We start from the raw sequence: 18,910 nt of genomic DNA on the forward strand, positions 1-18,910 counted from the left end.
TAGAGACGATCTAACACCATAAACTTTTTTGACAACACAAAAAAGTGTGAACGTGTTCACTAAAAAAAGATTCACAACAAAGGAAGAACTCGAAGATATTCTGTAACTTATTTTTTAGTACAACAATAGTTATAAGTGTAAATTTAGGCTGAGTCATCTAATCGAGTTGACCATGAGACTTGAGAAAATTTGATAGGAAAGTATTATTAGCATTTCAAAAATCTTATTCTACACTCCTTATAAGTGTATTTTTCTTTCCTAATATAGAAAATTTGAAGTGTAGAATAAGATTTTTAAAATGTTAATAATAATTCCCATTTGATATTCAACTTTAAAGCTATTTGGCGATGTAGCCAAAGTCATTATAAACAAATGCAAGTGGTTTCTCACTTATAAAGTTACAAGTGAAAACTATTTTGAGCCAACAAAAATCAAAACCATGATATCTAGACGGATGCTGTTCACACATTTCTTTTAATATTTAGTACACATTCGGATAATTTCTGTAATTTAATATTCTATATATATACACACACACTCGACGAACAAAAAATAAAAATAATATTTAAATATAAAATAATATAGGTAGATAGCACCACTCAATTATTTAGGCACAAGAGAGTCATTTTCAGGGGATCACTTATCAGCATCGTTGACGACAATCGATAAAAAAAATTAACAATATCAGAGTTCGGCACGGGATCCGGAGATTGCAATCAGAGACAGCCGGATCCACAGCAGTTGTTGCATCAGCTGAAGTTGTACCAATAAATCCCCGCGTATTTGAAACTGCGTACGTGCGTGACTACGTGTGAAATTGTGAGTGGTTGGAGCTTACTTGTTTTGGTTCCTTCAATCAATCAAATCGTGTGCTGTAGTCTACACAATCCCTGCTCCTGCAGAATAGGGCACTAGGCTACTTCTACGCTGCCTCCTGCTGCTTCTGCGGTCTGCAATTTGCTGATTTTCTTCTGCTGAGCTTACTCACACAGGTTCGATGGTGGTGTGTACTCGCTCTATCTAATCGAAACGTGGCGTGCCTGTCCTTGTTTTTCGGGATTGGTAAAGAGATTTTGCTTTGATTGGTGGAGTTTGTTGGAAACATCAAATCAGATAGACAAATGGGTGGATTTATGAAATCGAAAATTGGGCCGGAACTGATGCATCCAATTCCAAGTTTTTATTTAGGCCCAACCGTAAACTTGGGTTGATATTGGTTTCACATGTCCAAATTCCAAGTCTTCCGATCACATCTTTTAATTTAAGCGTTTGTAGATATTTGTTTCACATATCCAAATCATCTTAACCGATGTTTTCTTATCTTATCTTTAATCTCAACTACTCTTATTTTACCTCAGATATCCTCGATCTTATTTTTTCTTATCTTATCTTCATATGTGCTACCTTAGATATCGATTATTAATTGAAAAGGGAAAATTAATTAAACTACACCTCTAAACTCCTAACTAGATTTGATCATCAAGATTGTAGGGGCGTATTTGTGGATCATAATGTCGTCACAATTAGCGCTCTCTATCAATACTAACGATCAATGCACAAAAATGGAAACCCCATTTTTCTATCCAAAGTGCAAAGTGGAGTTGAAATCAGCTTTAACTACACAAATTTACTACAATCATGTTCTGTTTACATGATGTCACATATGTCACAACGATAAAAATTTCTCACTTAGCTCAAGTTCACCATGATAATTGCTAAACACAACAGTAAATGCAATACAAATAAAATTATTACCGCCATAAAGCACAAAAAACAAAATTTCATTTTCAAAAGAAATGAAAAATGTGCAAAGTCCACCACTTGAATTGTCATTAAAACACGTCAAAATTAGAGGAAAATTTGATGAGATTATTGCATGACTAATTGCACATTGTTTGCACAAAAAGCAAAATTACATGCTTAATAGAAGCCAACAATCTCCAGTGCCTGCCTGATTCCTACATTTTTATTTTAGAATCAAGAAGAAACTAAACTCTGGCTACTCGTAATCAAACTCCTCATTAATCCGTAATTTGCACTCTCTTACTCTTAATCCTCTCTCATTACCGTTTTAATCTCCATCCCTCCACCGGCATTATTCACACGAATAACCTCCACGCTCGTCAAACTTTTTTGACTCTTTTACCGTTTTACTCTTTCTTTTTACCTTTCTCTGCTGTGCGCCCCATCTGCGTTCTCATCCGACGGACTGTATTGAATTTTCCTCTGCGTCAGCAAGCAGCACAGGAAACGCGAGCCGTCCGTTGGACGAGCCTTCAACACCTGCCTTGTTGTTCCCGCCAATTCGGTGATCGTGTTCAACTCCTTCAGAGGCGGTAACGGCGTCGCCGGAGATGATGCCGCCGACCCGCCGACGTCTGAGTTCTCCGCCGACTCAGTGAAAGAGTTTTCCTTCGAATCGCCGGAGTAATCACTCGATTTGCTCTTCATGCTGTCGCGTCGCCGGCGCCGGAAGCTTTCTCCCTTTCCCATCAGGTCGCGGTACCCGACCGCAGACAACTCGCTCACCGCCGGGGCCAGGTACGAGCCGTCGATCACCATCGCGGCCACATTCAACACGCCTTGGAATCTTCCAGAAGGTCTCCGAATTTGTATGGCCGTAAACGACGGAACCTTGGACGCGACGTCGAGAAAGTTGTTGATGAGAAGTCGGACGGTGCCGACGAGGTGGTCGCTGAAGCAGCCGACGGCGTAAATCTGGATGGAGACCTGGGAGGTCTCGCTTGAGAGAAATGCGGACGGGACCTTGAAGAGAAACCGATCGTTCCACGTCGGGTTCTCGCCGCCGATCTTGTCGACCCGGGAGCGGATCTTGTGGGCGGAGTCGACCCAGGCGAGGGCGTAGGTCTGCATGCGGCGGAGGGCGGCGGAGGGAGGCTTGAGGCCCTGGGCGGAGATGAGGTTGATCTCCAAGACGTGCACGTGATCGTCTCCGTTTTCTTTCTTCATCATCATCGTCGTCGGTTCTCAGGGGGAATCGGAGGGCCGAGAATCGATCGAGAAAGAAGGAAAAGAGAAAACGGACGGCCTTGATGAGATTCAAGAACGTGAAGGTCGTCGGCGCATCGCTTGCCGGTGGATGGAGAGGGGAGAGGCGAGTGGGAGAGGAGGGCGGCGGGTGGGGTGGATTAAAAAAAAAAAAAAAAAAAAACGAAGAGTTATGGGGAAATTGACGGGTCCGGAATAGTCGGGGGGAATATTCGTGTTGGGTAAAAAATGAAGCGGATGGCTTGGGTTTTGCCGGGGTGTCAAGTTGCAGTGATTACAGGGTGGATGATGCATCAAATTTATACGGTGGAGAGTAAAAACCAGTGGGGTTAATTAGTTGGAACTTGGATGGTAATTCTATTATTAACCCTTTTGCTTTCAATTTACCTTCTAGTGGCAATCCTTTATTTTTTTTAACAAATAATATTATTTACATTAAAACGTAGGAAGTGAGCAATGACAGTCCTTTTTTATTAAGCAAGTTTGATTTTTTTTATTTTTTTATTTTTTTTTGTAAAGGAAGTGGTAGATTATTTTATTTATTTTTTAACAAACAATATTATTTATATTATAAAACAGTTACATTAATTTAAGAGATTGGAAGTTTCGAGCACTTCCCATCTTATTTGTCCACTATATGAAATCAGCTCCGGTCCAAGCAGGTTTGTTCAGTTCTAAATTTCTAATTATAATTAACATGCATGAACTGATTGATCCTTCTATATACAAAAATAAAAAATAAAAAAAAATAAATAAAGACAAGAAAATGAAAGAGTTATTAAACGGCTATGAGATTAAAAAGGAAAACATGCACTGGTTGTTGCATGTTTTCTCTGTTTATCTCTAATTAAGTTTGTTTTATGGTACTCATAATTTTAATTACTTAAAGAGCTCGGCCCCCTCCTCCGGCAGGCCACACTTATTAGACAAACTCCGCCGGATGTGTAAAATGTGCTAATAAGCTATTAGCATCAAGGCTCCAGCTGCTAGTTTCGTTAATTGTTTGTTCAGTTCTATATACAAAATTATAGCCTACTGCGAGTCCCATTACAATACAACAGACATATACATATACGTATACGTTTATATTTGATGGAAACTACAGATTTATATAGTCAGTTTAAAAACCATAGTGGCTGAATTTGACGCGTATTGAAAATCGTGAAGGAAAGTGGAACATTGTGAAAACTAGATGGACCAAAACGCGTTTTGGCCGAGATATATAAGTTATGTTGGAAGAGGCTCTAAACTCGATCCTGTTAATATGAAGAAATGTAGAAGCAGAAGCAGAGTTTTAGAGAGAGAGAGAGAGAAATAGGAATTCAGTATTTCTTAATGATCAAGTTTACAATGATTCATGTGAAGCTTTATACTCACAGCAGTACAATACAATCCTTAACTATTGTAGTATTAAGTGACACATGTCCTAATATCAACCATTCACTTATACACTTAACAGATCTCATGCGTGACTACGCCATAACAAATAGACTTTTAAGTACTGTCTCGTGAACAAGAGTTGTTGGATTATGTTAGATATCGGATAAAAAGAACATTATAAAGTGTATGAACAATACATTATTCTGGAGAGACAAGTTAGATATAGCTCGTTGCTGTTCATTTCTGACTTCAATGAACTTTAGCGTGATTGCCCTACGTTTCTCGTTCTCTTCAATCAGCTTTCTACCACTTTCAGAGTTTTGTGACATCTCCATCGACGGAGAAAGCCTCGAATAGAATGTCAGTGTTACATTACGTTTTTTTGGTTCTAATCCTAAGTTGGACTATGACATTCTTTCCCTCATTTAATTTTGACATAGTGAATTCCTGAATCAGGGTGAACCATGAATCCATGTATCTCCTGGATCTGAGTCCGTCCTCGAATCCACCCGAATTTCGACCCAAAGAACTTGGCACCTACGGAAATAGCCAGCGAACAACAGCCTAGCGGCTAAAACACACACATTACTTAATTAGCATTGACATAACTTAATAGCAGTGCTAGTTCAAAGTTGAAGTCAAGGTCAAAACATCCAACGACGGTCTTAATCTACTGCTATTAATTATTTGCTTGATAATCTCTGTCTGTGTACACACACACACACACACACACACACACCACATTACTTAACTAATTTGACATTCCCAGCGTGTTAATTATAAATATGGGAAGCAGACCAACATCCTTAAAGCGAGAAGTTAAACTCAAAGATACAACGCTCATCAATCGATGATGAACTTGTGGTTTTTGCTCCGTGTTCTCACGCTGCTCATGCTGATCACTGCTTCGTTCTTGTCGATGCAATCAGCTCATGTTCAAGCAGGTTTGTTCAGTTCTAATTGTAATTTACGTGCATGAACAAATTGCTCGCTTTATATATCTCTAATTAAAGGACAGAAAAACGAAAGGGTTATTAAACGGACACTACGATAAAAGGCGGAAAATTACATTCAGAAAGACGGGATGCAAGTTGTTGCTGTTTTTTCTGTCATCTCTAATTAACGATGATATGTGGGCGAGATATGTACATGATGTTGAAGGAGGTTCCACCTTCTTTCTCACAAATGATTATGTTAAAGAAAGTTTAAGTTATTCTTGTACGTATGACAGGTGGTGAGATTTATTTACCAAATACGTATACAAACATTATCATCTGGAATTTGGTGGCTTCATTTTACCATGCAAGATGGAAAATATATACCGTAACAGTCCTTTATTTTTCTGTAAAATTGAAAAAAAGTAAATACAAATTTACACATTATAGATACACATATACTCAAATCAAACCCCACATTACAACTGCTTACATTCATTCAATTGAGATATGAAATGAACTTTTCAAATTGCGACACCAGCATCCTTGTCCTTGGAACGATTGTTTGATGGTCTGGCACGAGAAGGTAACCGTCTACCCCTTACTTTCTTCTTCCTAGCCAACTTTTTCTCCAGGTCTTTCACTCTGCCAGTCAGGTTCGATATAGCTTGTAGCTGTTCGTTTCCGGCTTCCATGAACTTCTGCATCATTGCCCTTAGTTTCTCGTTCTCTTCAATCAACATTCTACCACTTTCGAATTCCGTGACATCCCCATCAATGGAGGATGCCTCCATCGCAACTTGTTTCTCAGGCAATGATTCACTCTTCTGCACGGGAGTGGACTGTGTCTCACTGAAGATGTCCTCCGCGACAGTTTCAGCAACATTTGGCAGTGCATTCTTCTTGTCCTCACATTCGAGGTTGCTTTCCTGCATCTTTATATCCTCTATAACTGTTTCTGCTCGCAGGTGCTCAGAGTCCTTTGTACTTCTCTCAATTGGCACTTCATCCTCGATAGGCTGGCCCGAATGATGATCATGAATTATGTCCAAGGGTCCATCTTCATGCACAACATCATGAGCTTCGGTCTGAACAGGTAAGCTCAGTGCTTGGGTTTCAATCGACTCAAAGGCCAGTGGAAGATGATCATCTTTGAGGACTTGTTCTTGTGGCTGGAGCTCTACCTCTAAATCAAGCACTGAATCTGAAGGGCGTCCTTCATCCTCTTGAGATCCAATCACCTGCTGCTCTAAACGGACAATAGGTTGCTCCTCCACTGCTCCCTCTCTTCGTTGCTCTAATTGATCCGTATTTGAAGTTCCATCTGGTTGTGAAGTTACATCAAATGCCACATGATGTTCTCCTCCACTTTGTAGGGAATCATCTTCCTTCACTACTCCGACTTCTTCAATTTCCCTGGACTCATTAAGTGCATTGTGCTCATCAGTCATGCCCGGTGGCAGTTCTGCTAGCTCTTGCATCTCTGCTTCCTTTTCTGTCACATAAGCACAAGCATTTGATGAAGGCACATCTGGCGACAGTTCTACTTGTTCAACGATTTCAGGCTCCAAAATGGTAGATTTGTTAAGTGCATTGTGCTCATCAATCATGCCAGGCTCCAAAATGGTAGATTCGGTAAGTGCATTGTGCTCATCAATCATGCCCCGTGACAGTTCTGCTAGCTCTTGCATCTCTAAGTCCTTTTCCATCACACAGGAACAAGCATTTGGTGGAGTCACATTCGACAACACTTCCACTTGTTCATCCTTTCCAGGCTCCAAAATGGCAGGTTCGTCATCAGTTACTCCTCGAGGCAACTCTCCAGGCTCTCTTGTCTCTACGTTTATATTAACAGCTTCGGAAGAGTTTCCTGTCAGAGTATGGTTTCCTTCTACAAGAGATGATGCTTCACTGCATTGCCCAGGCCGAGTAAAACCATTCTTCATTTCTGCATCTCCCACCGCCATATCTCCATTAGACTGTTCACCAACCACATCATCTTTTGTTTCCACAATGGGCGCAGAACCATTATCTTCAGACTTTAAGCAACTTTCCACCTGTTGCTCTTGATCACCATCCTCCGCTGGGGCGTGCAGCTCTCTATGATTACAATGGCCTGGTTCCTCGGCTCTCAAACCGGGCTCAGGTTCAAAATTCTGAAGCACTTCCCCTTGACAATGGTCTGTACCATTATGACTGCTATCACTGACACCATCAGGCAATCCTTCACCAAGTCCAGTCACATCCTCTCTTTGCTGCTCTAGCATGCAGTTACCGTTGTTGGTGTTCTCACCGAGCTCTTCCATATGCTCAACAGTGGATGCCTCCTGTGTCGGATTTTGAGACTTCTTAGTGTTAAACTCATCGAGTTTTTCCTGCAGAACTACGAGCTCCCTTGCCAAGGATCTTCTAACGTCTCTGAGGCTTGGAAGCAAACCCTGTTGAACGACCACCAAATAAGCAACCACATCAGCATAGTTTTAAAACAAATCCCATAATCTAGAAACTTTTAGATGCAGGTGCCTCTTTCATTGCTAAGATGGAGAATCATCTAAGCATAAACTACATACATGAATTACTTTTAAACGAACACTACAACATGAGGGTTGAGGGTTCGCAAATCTGTCCATTTCTGCACGTGTTTGTGAGTGCGCGCATGTGCACAAGTGTTTTTATTCAACCAGTTAAGTACATACCTGAATGGTATCCAACTTGAGGAGGAGTCTCATGATTGTCTCCCCAATTATTACTCTCTGCTTGTCATCTTTCTGGAGATCAGAAGCCGCCAAAGTGGAGATACGATTACGAATATCAGCAACCTGCTCACGAATGTCAGCTATTTGCTTTAATTTCTTCAATGGTTCCCACCTCCTGACCTCAAACCCACGAAAGGCAGATTGAATAAGCACAGCTGCCTCTATATCTGACAATGTCCTCTCAAGTTTTCCATCAGTAACTGATTTGGTTGCCTCCGTTGGCTTATTAGTCTCCTCAGATTTTGCTTCTGCAACCTTTTGTGCTTCTTCATCCTCGTTGGTCTGACATCTATCTCCATCCTTCTCAGATTCCTGAACGGTTGGATTCCTAGAAACATCCCCTTTAGAATTAGTAGGAATCTTGGATGTATGCATCAGATCTTTGTTCTCACTGATTGTCGTATCCACAACCTCTGTAGCCTTCTCCTTTATGGATGGCTCAACTTCTTTTTTGTGTCCTTTTTGAGCAGGAGGACTAGGAGACCGTGAACTGCCATTGGCCTTCTTCTTCCTCGGCAATGGATCAACTCTCAGACAGACGGGAGGTAGCTCAGATGACTTTTTAGGGGAAGAGGACTGTCTCTTAACACTCGTACCAGAAGGTTTGTTCCCCACATTCTCTTCCACTTGTTTCACAGGGACACTCCTTTCTCTTCTCTCCTCGTCTTCAGAGTTCTTTTCCTCCTTATGTGGATCCATTTGCTTCACAACTATGCTTTTCACGTTAGTAGTGTTTTCCTTCCTCTCCTCAGCACCCTGACCAGCAGGTTTCTCTTCATTTGTACCAGCCTCCTTTGTGACACCACCCTCAGTACTGTTCATTGGAACAACCTTCGGTGCAGAATTCACCTCCCTGTTGCCCTCCTTTCGAACTTCCTCCTGCTTGTTTCCGAAAGGAAACAAGAAGAATGGAAATGGGATTTGCTTCTTTTCATCCTCGGTCTTGTGATCACGAGAAGCATTCACATCCTTGTCCTTCTTTCCAGCCTCCTGATAAGGTGGCATCCAGAAAATTGGAAACGGGGATTCCTTCTTTTTATCCTCCACCTGCTGTTCTTGACGTGGCTCTCTATTTCCTCCTTGCATCGAAGCCCCAATGTCATTCAGATCAAAAGGGAACCAAATATGCCTTTGATCTCCCTGAGACTTCACACCCTCTGGAGGCTTAGAATCAGTTGGAATTTTTGTTTCCTCTACGGCCTCCGGTTCAGAAACCTTGCTTTGCTCTCTACCATTCATGGAAACCGGTGGAAACCACAAAGTTGGATAATGGTTGTTGTTCATATGAACCGGAACCAAATCTGCCTTCTTGTCAACAACATCCGATCCTTGTTCTTCAATCTTCCCACCCTTATCTATATTCTGCTGGCAAACATGATTAGGACACCCACAGCAGTGATAATTTCGAGGCACCATCTTATCATACTCATATTTAGGAATCTCCATGGAATAATGAGGAGGTGGCGGCACATAGGGAACAGGGTAGGCCTGGGGATGCGGAACAGGATAACCCCCATAAAAGTGTTGCGGTGATGGCATTGAAGGATGAGGATAAGAGGGTCTGAGATTATGGTTACAGCAAGAATGGCAAGGCATTGGGTAGCCATAGTTTCCGCCATAGGGCCAAGGCTCCCACACCATGGACGGATTGGACCCGAAACCCGGATTATGATACTGAGGGAAAGAGAAAGTTTGGTTTCTTTGGTAGGGGTTTGAATCCATGTATCTGTATAATGGCATCATTATTCACCAAATTTATACACACAATGACGAAAAGGAATTCTCCAAAAAGTGTTTAAGCAACACCAAAAGCACTTGTTAAATCTGTTGACATAAAGGAACGAGAAAATGCTTAGAACCTAAATTTCTAAAAGTCTAAACCATAGCAGAAAAAAGAACCAACAAGCACCAAACGGTAATCGCATTCGAACTAATGTTCTATGACTAACAAAGTACTAAATTCAAATTAATGAACTTTTAATTCCAAATTTCCAAACCGTACCTTAAATTCAAACTCATAAATTAGGACATAGTAAATAAGAAGATGCATACCAAAGATTATAGAAATTCCAGATTTAGAGAGAGAAAGCATACAACGTAAAAAGTTTGCATTCAGATTAAAGGGTTTTTCTAAGACAATCCAAATCAGAAGATTCGAATCAAAATTCATAAAAAGTCCAAATTTTGATTTCTGGGTTTTCAATCTTCACTCAAAATTCACAAAAAGTTGAAATCTTTTTTCCCGAATTATCACTATTCATCTAAATCTTCTCTCAGATAATCTCACATCATTGCAGAAACAAAGAAAAATGCAAAATCACAAGGAGAAGAAAGAAGAGAAGAAGAACTTACAGTTTATTTTCTTGAGAAGATTCAAACAGCCAATTGCGGTTCCACAATCCGAATGACAAAGTTATCGGAGCGAATCGGTCCACAAACCCGAAAATTAGAAGAACGGAAGCTTTTGTAGTCTGGTTTTCTTTCGGCTTTCGCTTTATGAAATTCAAAATCTGCGTTTTGGGGAGAAAGGAGTCGAGTAATTTATAGAGGAAGGGCTAGAAACGCAAATCAACGGGAAAAATCTAAGGCTCTGTGTTTCGAGATGTTTCCCGCGCCATCTAACACTGGAATTTTCTGGAGGTTTCTGACAACATGCAGTTCGTCTTTGTCGGACACGTGTAAGCTTCGAGTTTTCTCCCCGAAGAGGGGTATATTTGTAATTCTCTCTGCCGCTGTGATAGTCTAGACTCTAGATCCTTCTTTAATTTTTGTTCGATCAAATTCAAGGTGAGGTTAGTCAAAGTGTTAAAAGTAAAAGAATTTGTTTGCAATTATTTTTTCGGACCATTAAATACTAAATGGTTTGAAAAATGAATGATAAAAGTAAATTTTAAAAAATTAAACGGTGAAGAATGTTTAAAAAACCAAATTAACGACTTTGTAAGTTGGATTATCAAAGAATTCAAACCCATGAATTTTTTTTTACATTTGGGGACATAAGGCATACGAAGTAAAATCTAAAACTGAATTAACTACCGAAAGTCTAGGAGGACTTACATGGAATGTATTTACTGTTACCACAATTTTCCATTTCAATAACATGAAATATGCAAGTGTTAACTTCTACTAGCCTCTCCGCACTCGCTCACACGCATGCGAGAGACATTTTTGCATCACAGGCGCTACGCGCCCCAAGGATTTGTCAATTTAGATATATTTTAATTTGGAATTGATTACTGAAAATAAATGGAATCTCATTGCTAAATATGTCTCGAGTTAGTTATTTTTCATTCTAATTGTGAAGATATATTTTCAATGTATTGTGTATGCGAGAGATTGCCCTTGAAAATGTGTTACTTTATTTATTTTTCTTTATTTCTTAAGTGCTTATTTATACTTTGTGCATGTGAGGGCCATTTTGAAGTTTTTGATTTTGAATTTGTGAGAGACCAACATCCATCTTTCCTCCTATCTTTTTAATATGTACCTTCAACGTGCGTTTTTTTTTTACCTTCTGTTGAGAAGTAGTAAGCACAACCATGTAAGCAAGAAATATGCCAGTATAAAAGAACTAGAAGGGGAAAGAATTGGAAATAAATTTTTTTTGGTGACAAAGACACACCAAATTATCTTGTCTTTCTACACGCGCTCTTGCACTATTTTTTTTTTTTTAAATTTTTTTTTTTTACCTTAGGATTAGACTTAGAAATACAATGTTAAGAGACGATTTATTTTACTATTGTGTTGGACAGCGTTGAATAGAAGTTACTTTGCAATATTTTGTACTCTTATGCAATAATAAATTGGTAAATAGGGATGCGATAGTAGTATATTTCTAAACAGAATAAAAATCATGGTACATATATACAATTGTATTATATTTAACGCGGACCAAGAATAAAAAGAAAATTTCTGTGTCTTGATAACTTACAGAAGTATGCATCTATAAGCATATTGTTTTATGACACTACAAAATAATAGGTGAGGCAAAAACATTATGTGTGCAATCAAATCTTATTGGTGGACACTTCAACAAAATAGTTTGATTTCCACCGGCCAGTAACACCCAAAAAAAGCAACTTCTCTTGCATCAACATAATACACATAACTGAAATTTTGTCCATAAGAAAAAAGAAACTCCATGCCACTTATTCTCTTTTCTTATTTTGGTGGGTAAAATGCAATGAAACCAAACTGCATGTAGGCATACTTCGTTCTAGTTCCATGATATATATTTACAAAGAGTAAAGCAAGAAAATTCTTTTAAGAATACAACCAAATGTACAAAGTTCTCTGAAATAAGAACTTAAAAAGAAGGCATAAGGAACTCATAAGGCTATCAAATGAAGAAGATAAGGCACAGAGCAATTTAAATAAGTTCCAATAAACCAAATATTAGAACTCTAAATGCAATTACTTAAAAACACAATTGTAAGACAAATACCTGAACAATTTTGGTTCCAATAAACCAAAATCAATTGCCCAGCATCGAGGGCGAAAAATGAATCAGTTAAAACCGACTTCAATCATATAATCACCAGCAAGAAATACCCAACCTTATTCATAAATTTGCAAGAACCTAAACAAACAAAAAACTACAATGAAAAAGGCTTTTTCATTAAAAAAATAAAAAAAATAAAAAAAAAACACCAAATGATAAAAATTAGTAAATTTAAAGCAATTACCTTATCGCAGCCTATATGAGCACTCTCCAATGGCTCTTTCTTTACTCATGAAACGTCTTGCTATTAGGCAAAATAAACTCATAATTTTGTAAAAGCAGTTCCAAAACCAAATAGAATGTTAAAATGAAAATATTGAATTAACAAAATTAATTATGAAAAATAAAGATTCTCATGCAGTGAGCAGTTCATATATACCCTGGAATTCTAATATCTAGTACAAATTATTCTTCAATAAGGAAATCGTAACAGTTCCATAAAAATTGAAATAAAATAAAACATACAAAAGATGGAATTCATATATACATATATACATATATACATATATACATATATACATACATACATATATATATATATATATATATCTCAATATATATATATCAGTTTACAAAAATCAACATAAAAAGTACTCAAAAAGAGTGTACATAGTTGAATCCAAAGCAACAAAATGCCGCTCCGCCTCTCTCTTCCTCCAGGTTTCGCAAGAAGGGTCGTGCTTTTTTCCATCCGCTCCCTACAATAGATTTTCTATAATCTGAAATTAAAATGTTAGGTAAGTCAGGTGAGTATGTTATTAGTGATAAATGTGGTGTTGATGAGATTGAGTTATAGCTTATATTTCTGCACCTCGATGATTGTGCTCCGCCAGAGTAGGGCCTAGCCTTCATGTGATTGTTCACCTCCCATACTGTATGCTCACTTAGGATCCAAGGCAGGTGCCAGCCTGTAGTACAGACCACTATAGGTGGTTTCAACTCGTAGGTGACTTGCGATACATCACACAGCCTTCACGTAATCGTAGCACTGAGCGTAATTTGATACACTAGTCTGTCGTACATACCACTTCTGACTCGTGTGCAGGATAGTAATTAAAGAGCTATAGATTTAGCCGTACAGGTCACTTTAGGTGACTCTGACTAATGTATTGATATCACTGGCATATTATGATTTGTTTTATCTCACTTGCTTGATACTTATATTGTTTGATTGGATATTTCTGACATGGCATATTTTGGCATGGCATATTTGAGCTTTATCGTTTTAGCATGATTTGATATACGAGTACGTATAGTATTTTCTGGAAAGTATACGGGTTTTACAAAGAAAGGTTAGTACTTGATATTGGAATGGTTTGAAAAACAAACTTTGTTTTTGCCCACTCACGTTTTCTGTTTTGCGCCTCTCCAGGTTTTAGGTAGCGAGGATGTGGGTGACGAAAGAGGCATCGAGGCATTTCTGACAAGCACCCTCCATGTAGGGCTTTCTAGTTATCACTCGTGTAGTGTTTGTTTATTCTGGACTGCACCTAGGATACTTGAACTTCTACTTTGCATTTTCCTTCCATGTTTGTCATTAGCACTCACTGATCTTGTTATTGTAAATTATTTTGTTGACTTTATTTTTCTCATATTTTCACTCTTTTGCTTCCGCATTATGCAATTGGCTGCGTCACCCTCACGTGAAGGCCATCACGCTCCAATTTTTGATCGGGGTGTGTCAGTTTGGTATCAGAGCCTAGGTTTGGCAGTCCTGCATTACTTGTGAGTATTCTAATTATTTTTGGTGTTTTCTATCAGAATTATGCCGTCTCGTCGAGAACCACGTCGCTCAGTTAAGCCTAATTTCCCCGATATAGCTTAGTTGGGGGAAGCTATAACTCATGCGATTCAGTCTACACTCCGCCCTCCTCAAAGGACTCATCTGGAGACCATGTATAATCTAAAGCTGGATAAGTTTGAGGGTCATGAAGGTTATGAGGGAGCTGAGCGGTGGCTTGAGCATATTGAAAAGACCTTTCTAGTGTTGCAAAGTCAAGGAAATCTTCCTTCTGAAAGGTGGCTAGAGACGACTTCATGGTTCTTAGGTAAAGAATCGGCATCCTGGTAAGAATAAGAGGTACGTCATTTGACCCTAGAGGAAATTACTGACTGGGAAGTGTTTAAACGGTTGTTTGGGAAAAAGGTTTGTTCCCCCTAAGTATATTGATCGCAAGAAGCAAGAATTTACTAATTTGAAGCAGGGGAAGTTGACGGCGAATGAGTACTATAGAAGATTCACTGATTTGTCCCGTTATCATCTGGAAGTTGCTGCTAACCAGGTTGAGATACTTCGTCGTTTCAGATTGGGTACTAAGAAGAAGTGGTGTTCTCTGGCGACCACTACTCCTTGCAATACTTATCTCTACAAGATTTTGTTGAGGATTGAGGATTCTGAGAATATGCCTAGTGAAAATGATAAAGAAGAGAAGAATGGGAATCAAAAGAAAGATGATAGAGGTAAGGGTCAAGCATTTTAGGGACCCAGGAAGACTTAGAGTTTTAAGAGAAGCGGGGCTAGCTATAGTTCATCCAGTGGAGGCATGAATTCTACGGGCCAATGTAGCGATGGTAGGTTTGCTAGAGGCCCATGTTTTCAGAGGCAGCAAGATGCTGGCGGTTCTGGTGGTTCAGGAGCTCTGTTTTGTCGGAGATGTAACGGTCGGCACTTTGGTGAGTGTAGACAGGGCAGTCAAGGATGTTTTACTTGTGGACAGGTTGGACATCGGGCAGCAAATTATCCACAGGGTCAGCAGAGGCCCCAAATGCCTTCTTTACCACCACCAGTTCTTATTCAGCAGGCTCTAGCGTCGAGCGGCTATGGTCAAACAGGTCGTGGGGTTACTTATCATTACCAGGGAGATGTTGCTCCTTATTCAGCAGTGCCGTACCCGTATCCTCAGGATCCGTATTATTTGGGTGGCTATGAGAGCGGATGTCAGCAGTACCCGGGAGGGTATACCTCATATCCTCCTTATCCAGCCAACGGATCGCAGTGGTATTTGGGAGTATAGCCTCAGCAGAGGGAGGTTGCTTCTAGCAGCGCAGGGTCATCAAGATAGATTGGTCAGGGCCGTAGTACACCTGGACGTAGTGGACAGTCGAGTAGAGGTCGAGGTGGTCGGCAGCAGCCTTAGGGCCATATTCATAACCTCACAGTGCAAGATGCCCAGAACAACCCAGATTTGATCATGGGTACGTTAAATATCCTTGGTCACTTTGCTAGAGTGTTGATTGATTGTGGTGCTACTCATTCAGTTATTTCTCATACATTTGCTCAATTGACGCAACCTAATCCCACACCTCTCGGGTTTGAGTTAGAGTTTTCGATGCCTAGATGTGAGACGTGTTAGGTGGGCTGGATGTACCCAGGGTGCCCAGTGTTAGTGAAGGATGAGCTTATGCCAGCTAACCTTATTCCGTTGGATATTGTTGAGTTCGATGTCATTTTGGGCACTGATTGGCTACACTTTAACCGAGCCAATATTGATTGTTATGAGAAGAAGGTTACGTTTCATCGCCCGGGGTTACCTTTGGTTACGTTTGTTGGTAAGCGTAGCGGTGTGAGACACGCCATTATTTCATCAGTGAGAGCCAAGAAGTTGCTACAGAAGGGTTGTCAGGGATATCTCGCATATGTTATACTGAATGATAACGTTTCTAGCCGTGTGGACATTAGAGTGGTCAGTCATTTTCCCGACGTGTTTCCAGATGATTTACTGGGATTACCGACGGATCGTGACGTAGAGTTTGCTATCGATTTATTGCCAGGTACAGACTCTATATCATTGACTCCCTATCGGCTGGTTCCTGCTGAGTTGAGAGAGCTAAAAATTCAATTGTAGGAGTTATTAGATAAAGGTTTTATACAGCCTAGTACTTCGCCTTGAGGAGCTCCAGTCCTGTTTGTGCAAAAGAAGGATGGTACATAAGGCTGTGTATAGATTACCGGCAGCTGAATCAGGTGACGATTAAGAACCGTTATCCATTGCCACGTATCGATGATTTGTTTGATCAGTTACGAGGAGCTTGCGTGTTTTAGAAGATAGATTTAAGGTTTAGCTACTATCAGTTGAAGATTAAGAGTGACGATGTCCCTAAGACAGCGTTTAGAACCCAATATGGTCATTATGAGTTTTTAGTGATGCCGTTTAGGTTAACTAACGCACTTGCTGCTTTTATGGATTTGATGAATCGAGTATTTAAGCATGGATTTGATGAATCGAGTATTTAAGCAGTACTTGGACAAGACATTTTGATTTATTCCAAATCCAAAGCAGATCATGTGCGACATCTTACTTGTGTTGAAGAAACTAGGGGAGCATCGATTATATGCTAAATTCAATAAATGTTAGTTTTGGTTAGATCAAGTAGCATTCTTGGGACATGTCATCTCAGCTCAACAAAGTTGATTTCTGATATCATTGCAATCAGTTACTCTTCAACAAGATTTGCCTGTGGAGCAGGGCTTTTCTTATTTCTGCAATTCCGGGCAAGATGGCCCGGCTTGTGACAGTTATAGCATTCAAACTGTCTTGAATCAGAAGCAGCACAAGAGGGGGGTTGGTACCTATTCTGAGGATGAGAAGGATTTTGATTCTGAAACTTGTTTGTGTTGTTGTTGAGGCGCTTGTTGTGATTTTTGTTCTAAATCTTCATGTTCTTCCCATTTGGTTTCAGCACAGCTAGAGTTTGGTTCCGGTTGAAATTGGTAGCCTTGTGGTTGCTTGACACGACCAGAATTTCCTCCTTCAATTCTTGTTTCCTAGCCTCTTCCTCAATGTGAACTCGAGTGATCAAGCTTTCCAAGGAGAACTCTTTTGTCTTATGGCGGAGTGAGTTCTTGAAATTTTTTCAGGTTGGTGGCAATTTATCAATGATGACAGCAACCTGAAATTGATCATCTAAAACCATGCCTTCAGAAATAATTTCATGAGCAATTTTCTGTAATTCATGAGATTGTTCTTCAACAGATTTGTCATCAACCATCTGATATTTCAAATAACGACTAATAGCAAATTTCTTAGCCCAGCTTCCTCAGTGTTATATTTTTTCTGAAGTGCCTCACATAAATCTTTAGCAATGCCATAATCAGAGTAGTAATCATAAAGGTCATCAGACAATCCATTAAGAATATAATTCTTAGCAAGAAAATCATTTTCAATCCAAGTTTGTGAAGCTTTGGTTTGTACAATAGTGGGCTCTTCAAGGAGAGTTGGTTTGACAGTGGTGCAAAATGAAGCCAACTTTTTTGCGGTGAGAAAAAATAACATCTTCTGCCTCCAACGCTTAAAGTGGAGACCTTCGAACTTGGAAGGCTTGTTAAGGTCCAGTATGGTGTTATTTTCAGATTCCATGGCAGATTGTTTTTGTCTTAAAATTGTTGTAAACTGAAATAGAAAGGAACGAAGTTACTCGAAAAATGTAGAAGCCTTGAGTGGTGAATGATTATTGGGATGAGTCGCGGACTAAGTCACTCTCTTTAAAACGTTTCGCGGCTCTGCCCAAAGTATGCAAGCAGTTTCACAAACGCCACGTCGTCCCCAGGATAAAACAGCCCAGAACCTTCTTCTTCTGATAAGATTCTTCCTTGCACATCGGAAGAACCTTCGAACTCACACCCTTTCAATATGTTGCTATTAACTCAATATATGTAAAACTTGTTTTTTTTTCCTTATATCTTTCTATGCGATACTTGGGACTAATATATATATATATATATATTATGTAAAGAAAGAGATGTTGGAATGGAAAAACCGTAAGAAAGACAAAGGAGTTATTTGGGGTGCAAAACTGTAGAAAATCAAAGCAAAACCGTAGGGTATCTAATGAAGAAGAAAACAAAACGGACAAAATCAAAATGTCCAAATCAATTATGCAAATAGACTTGATCTTCTTCTCTATTCAGAGAAGGAATCCCATCTTTTCAAACTTAAAAAGGAGATAACTCCTTATCTGATTGAAAAGTCAATGGTATATTTCAAAAAAACTGTAACTCCTTATCTCATTGAAAAGCCAAAATCAATTGGCTGTTATGCATAGAATAATGATAATAAAACAAACGTTATTTATATAATATTGATAATAAAAAAACACACACACATATATATATATATATATATATATAAACATATATATTATTAAATAAAAACATAACTGCTCCAACAAAATCCTTCTGGCAACCGGTCTAGACAACCTAAGGCGATTTGTGTTGGTTTGGATGTATTGAATTCCTGCCATTTGATGGATCATGTGTTTTCTTCCATACTAGACTATGAAATGCAACTATAGCTGGTAAATTTGACGCCAGCTGAGCTTCACTGGTTTGT

The 18,910-nt window shown here is 39.4% G+C and overlaps 2 protein-coding genes across 2 annotated transcripts; both read right to left on the reverse strand.

Moving 5' to 3' along the window:
• Positions 1–1,848: 1,848 nt before the first annotated feature.
• LOC103965908 lies at positions 1,849–3,885 on the reverse strand. Its single transcript, XM_048566222.1, has one exon. It carries the CDS (start codon positions 2,974–2,976, stop codon positions 2,164–2,166), a length of 813 nt encoding a protein of 270 aa, XP_048422179.1. The 5' UTR covers positions 2,977–3,885; the 3' UTR covers positions 1,849–2,163.
• Positions 3,886–5,706: 1,821 nt separating this feature from the next.
• On the reverse strand, positions 5,707–10,614 carry LOC103965870 (BAG family molecular chaperone regulator 6). Its single transcript, XM_009378960.3, has 3 exons — positions 10,433–10,614; positions 8,021–9,904; positions 5,707–7,762 (listed from the first exon to the last, which is right to left on the reverse strand). Exons 2-3 carry the CDS (start codon positions 9,821–9,823, stop codon positions 5,849–5,851), a joined length of 3,717 nt encoding a protein of 1,238 aa, XP_009377235.2. The 5' UTR covers positions 9,824–9,904; positions 10,433–10,614; the 3' UTR covers positions 5,707–5,848.
• Positions 10,615–18,910: the final 8,296 nt, after the last annotated feature.

The sequence above is a fragment of a genome, unplaced genomic scaffold, assembly GCF_019419815.1.
Source record: "Pyrus x bretschneideri cultivar Hongxiangsu unplaced genomic scaffold, Pyrus_bretschneideri_v1 Contig40, whole genome shotgun sequence".
In the NCBI taxonomy this organism is placed as follows: domain Eukaryota; kingdom Viridiplantae; phylum Streptophyta; class Magnoliopsida; order Rosales; family Rosaceae; genus Pyrus; species Pyrus x bretschneideri.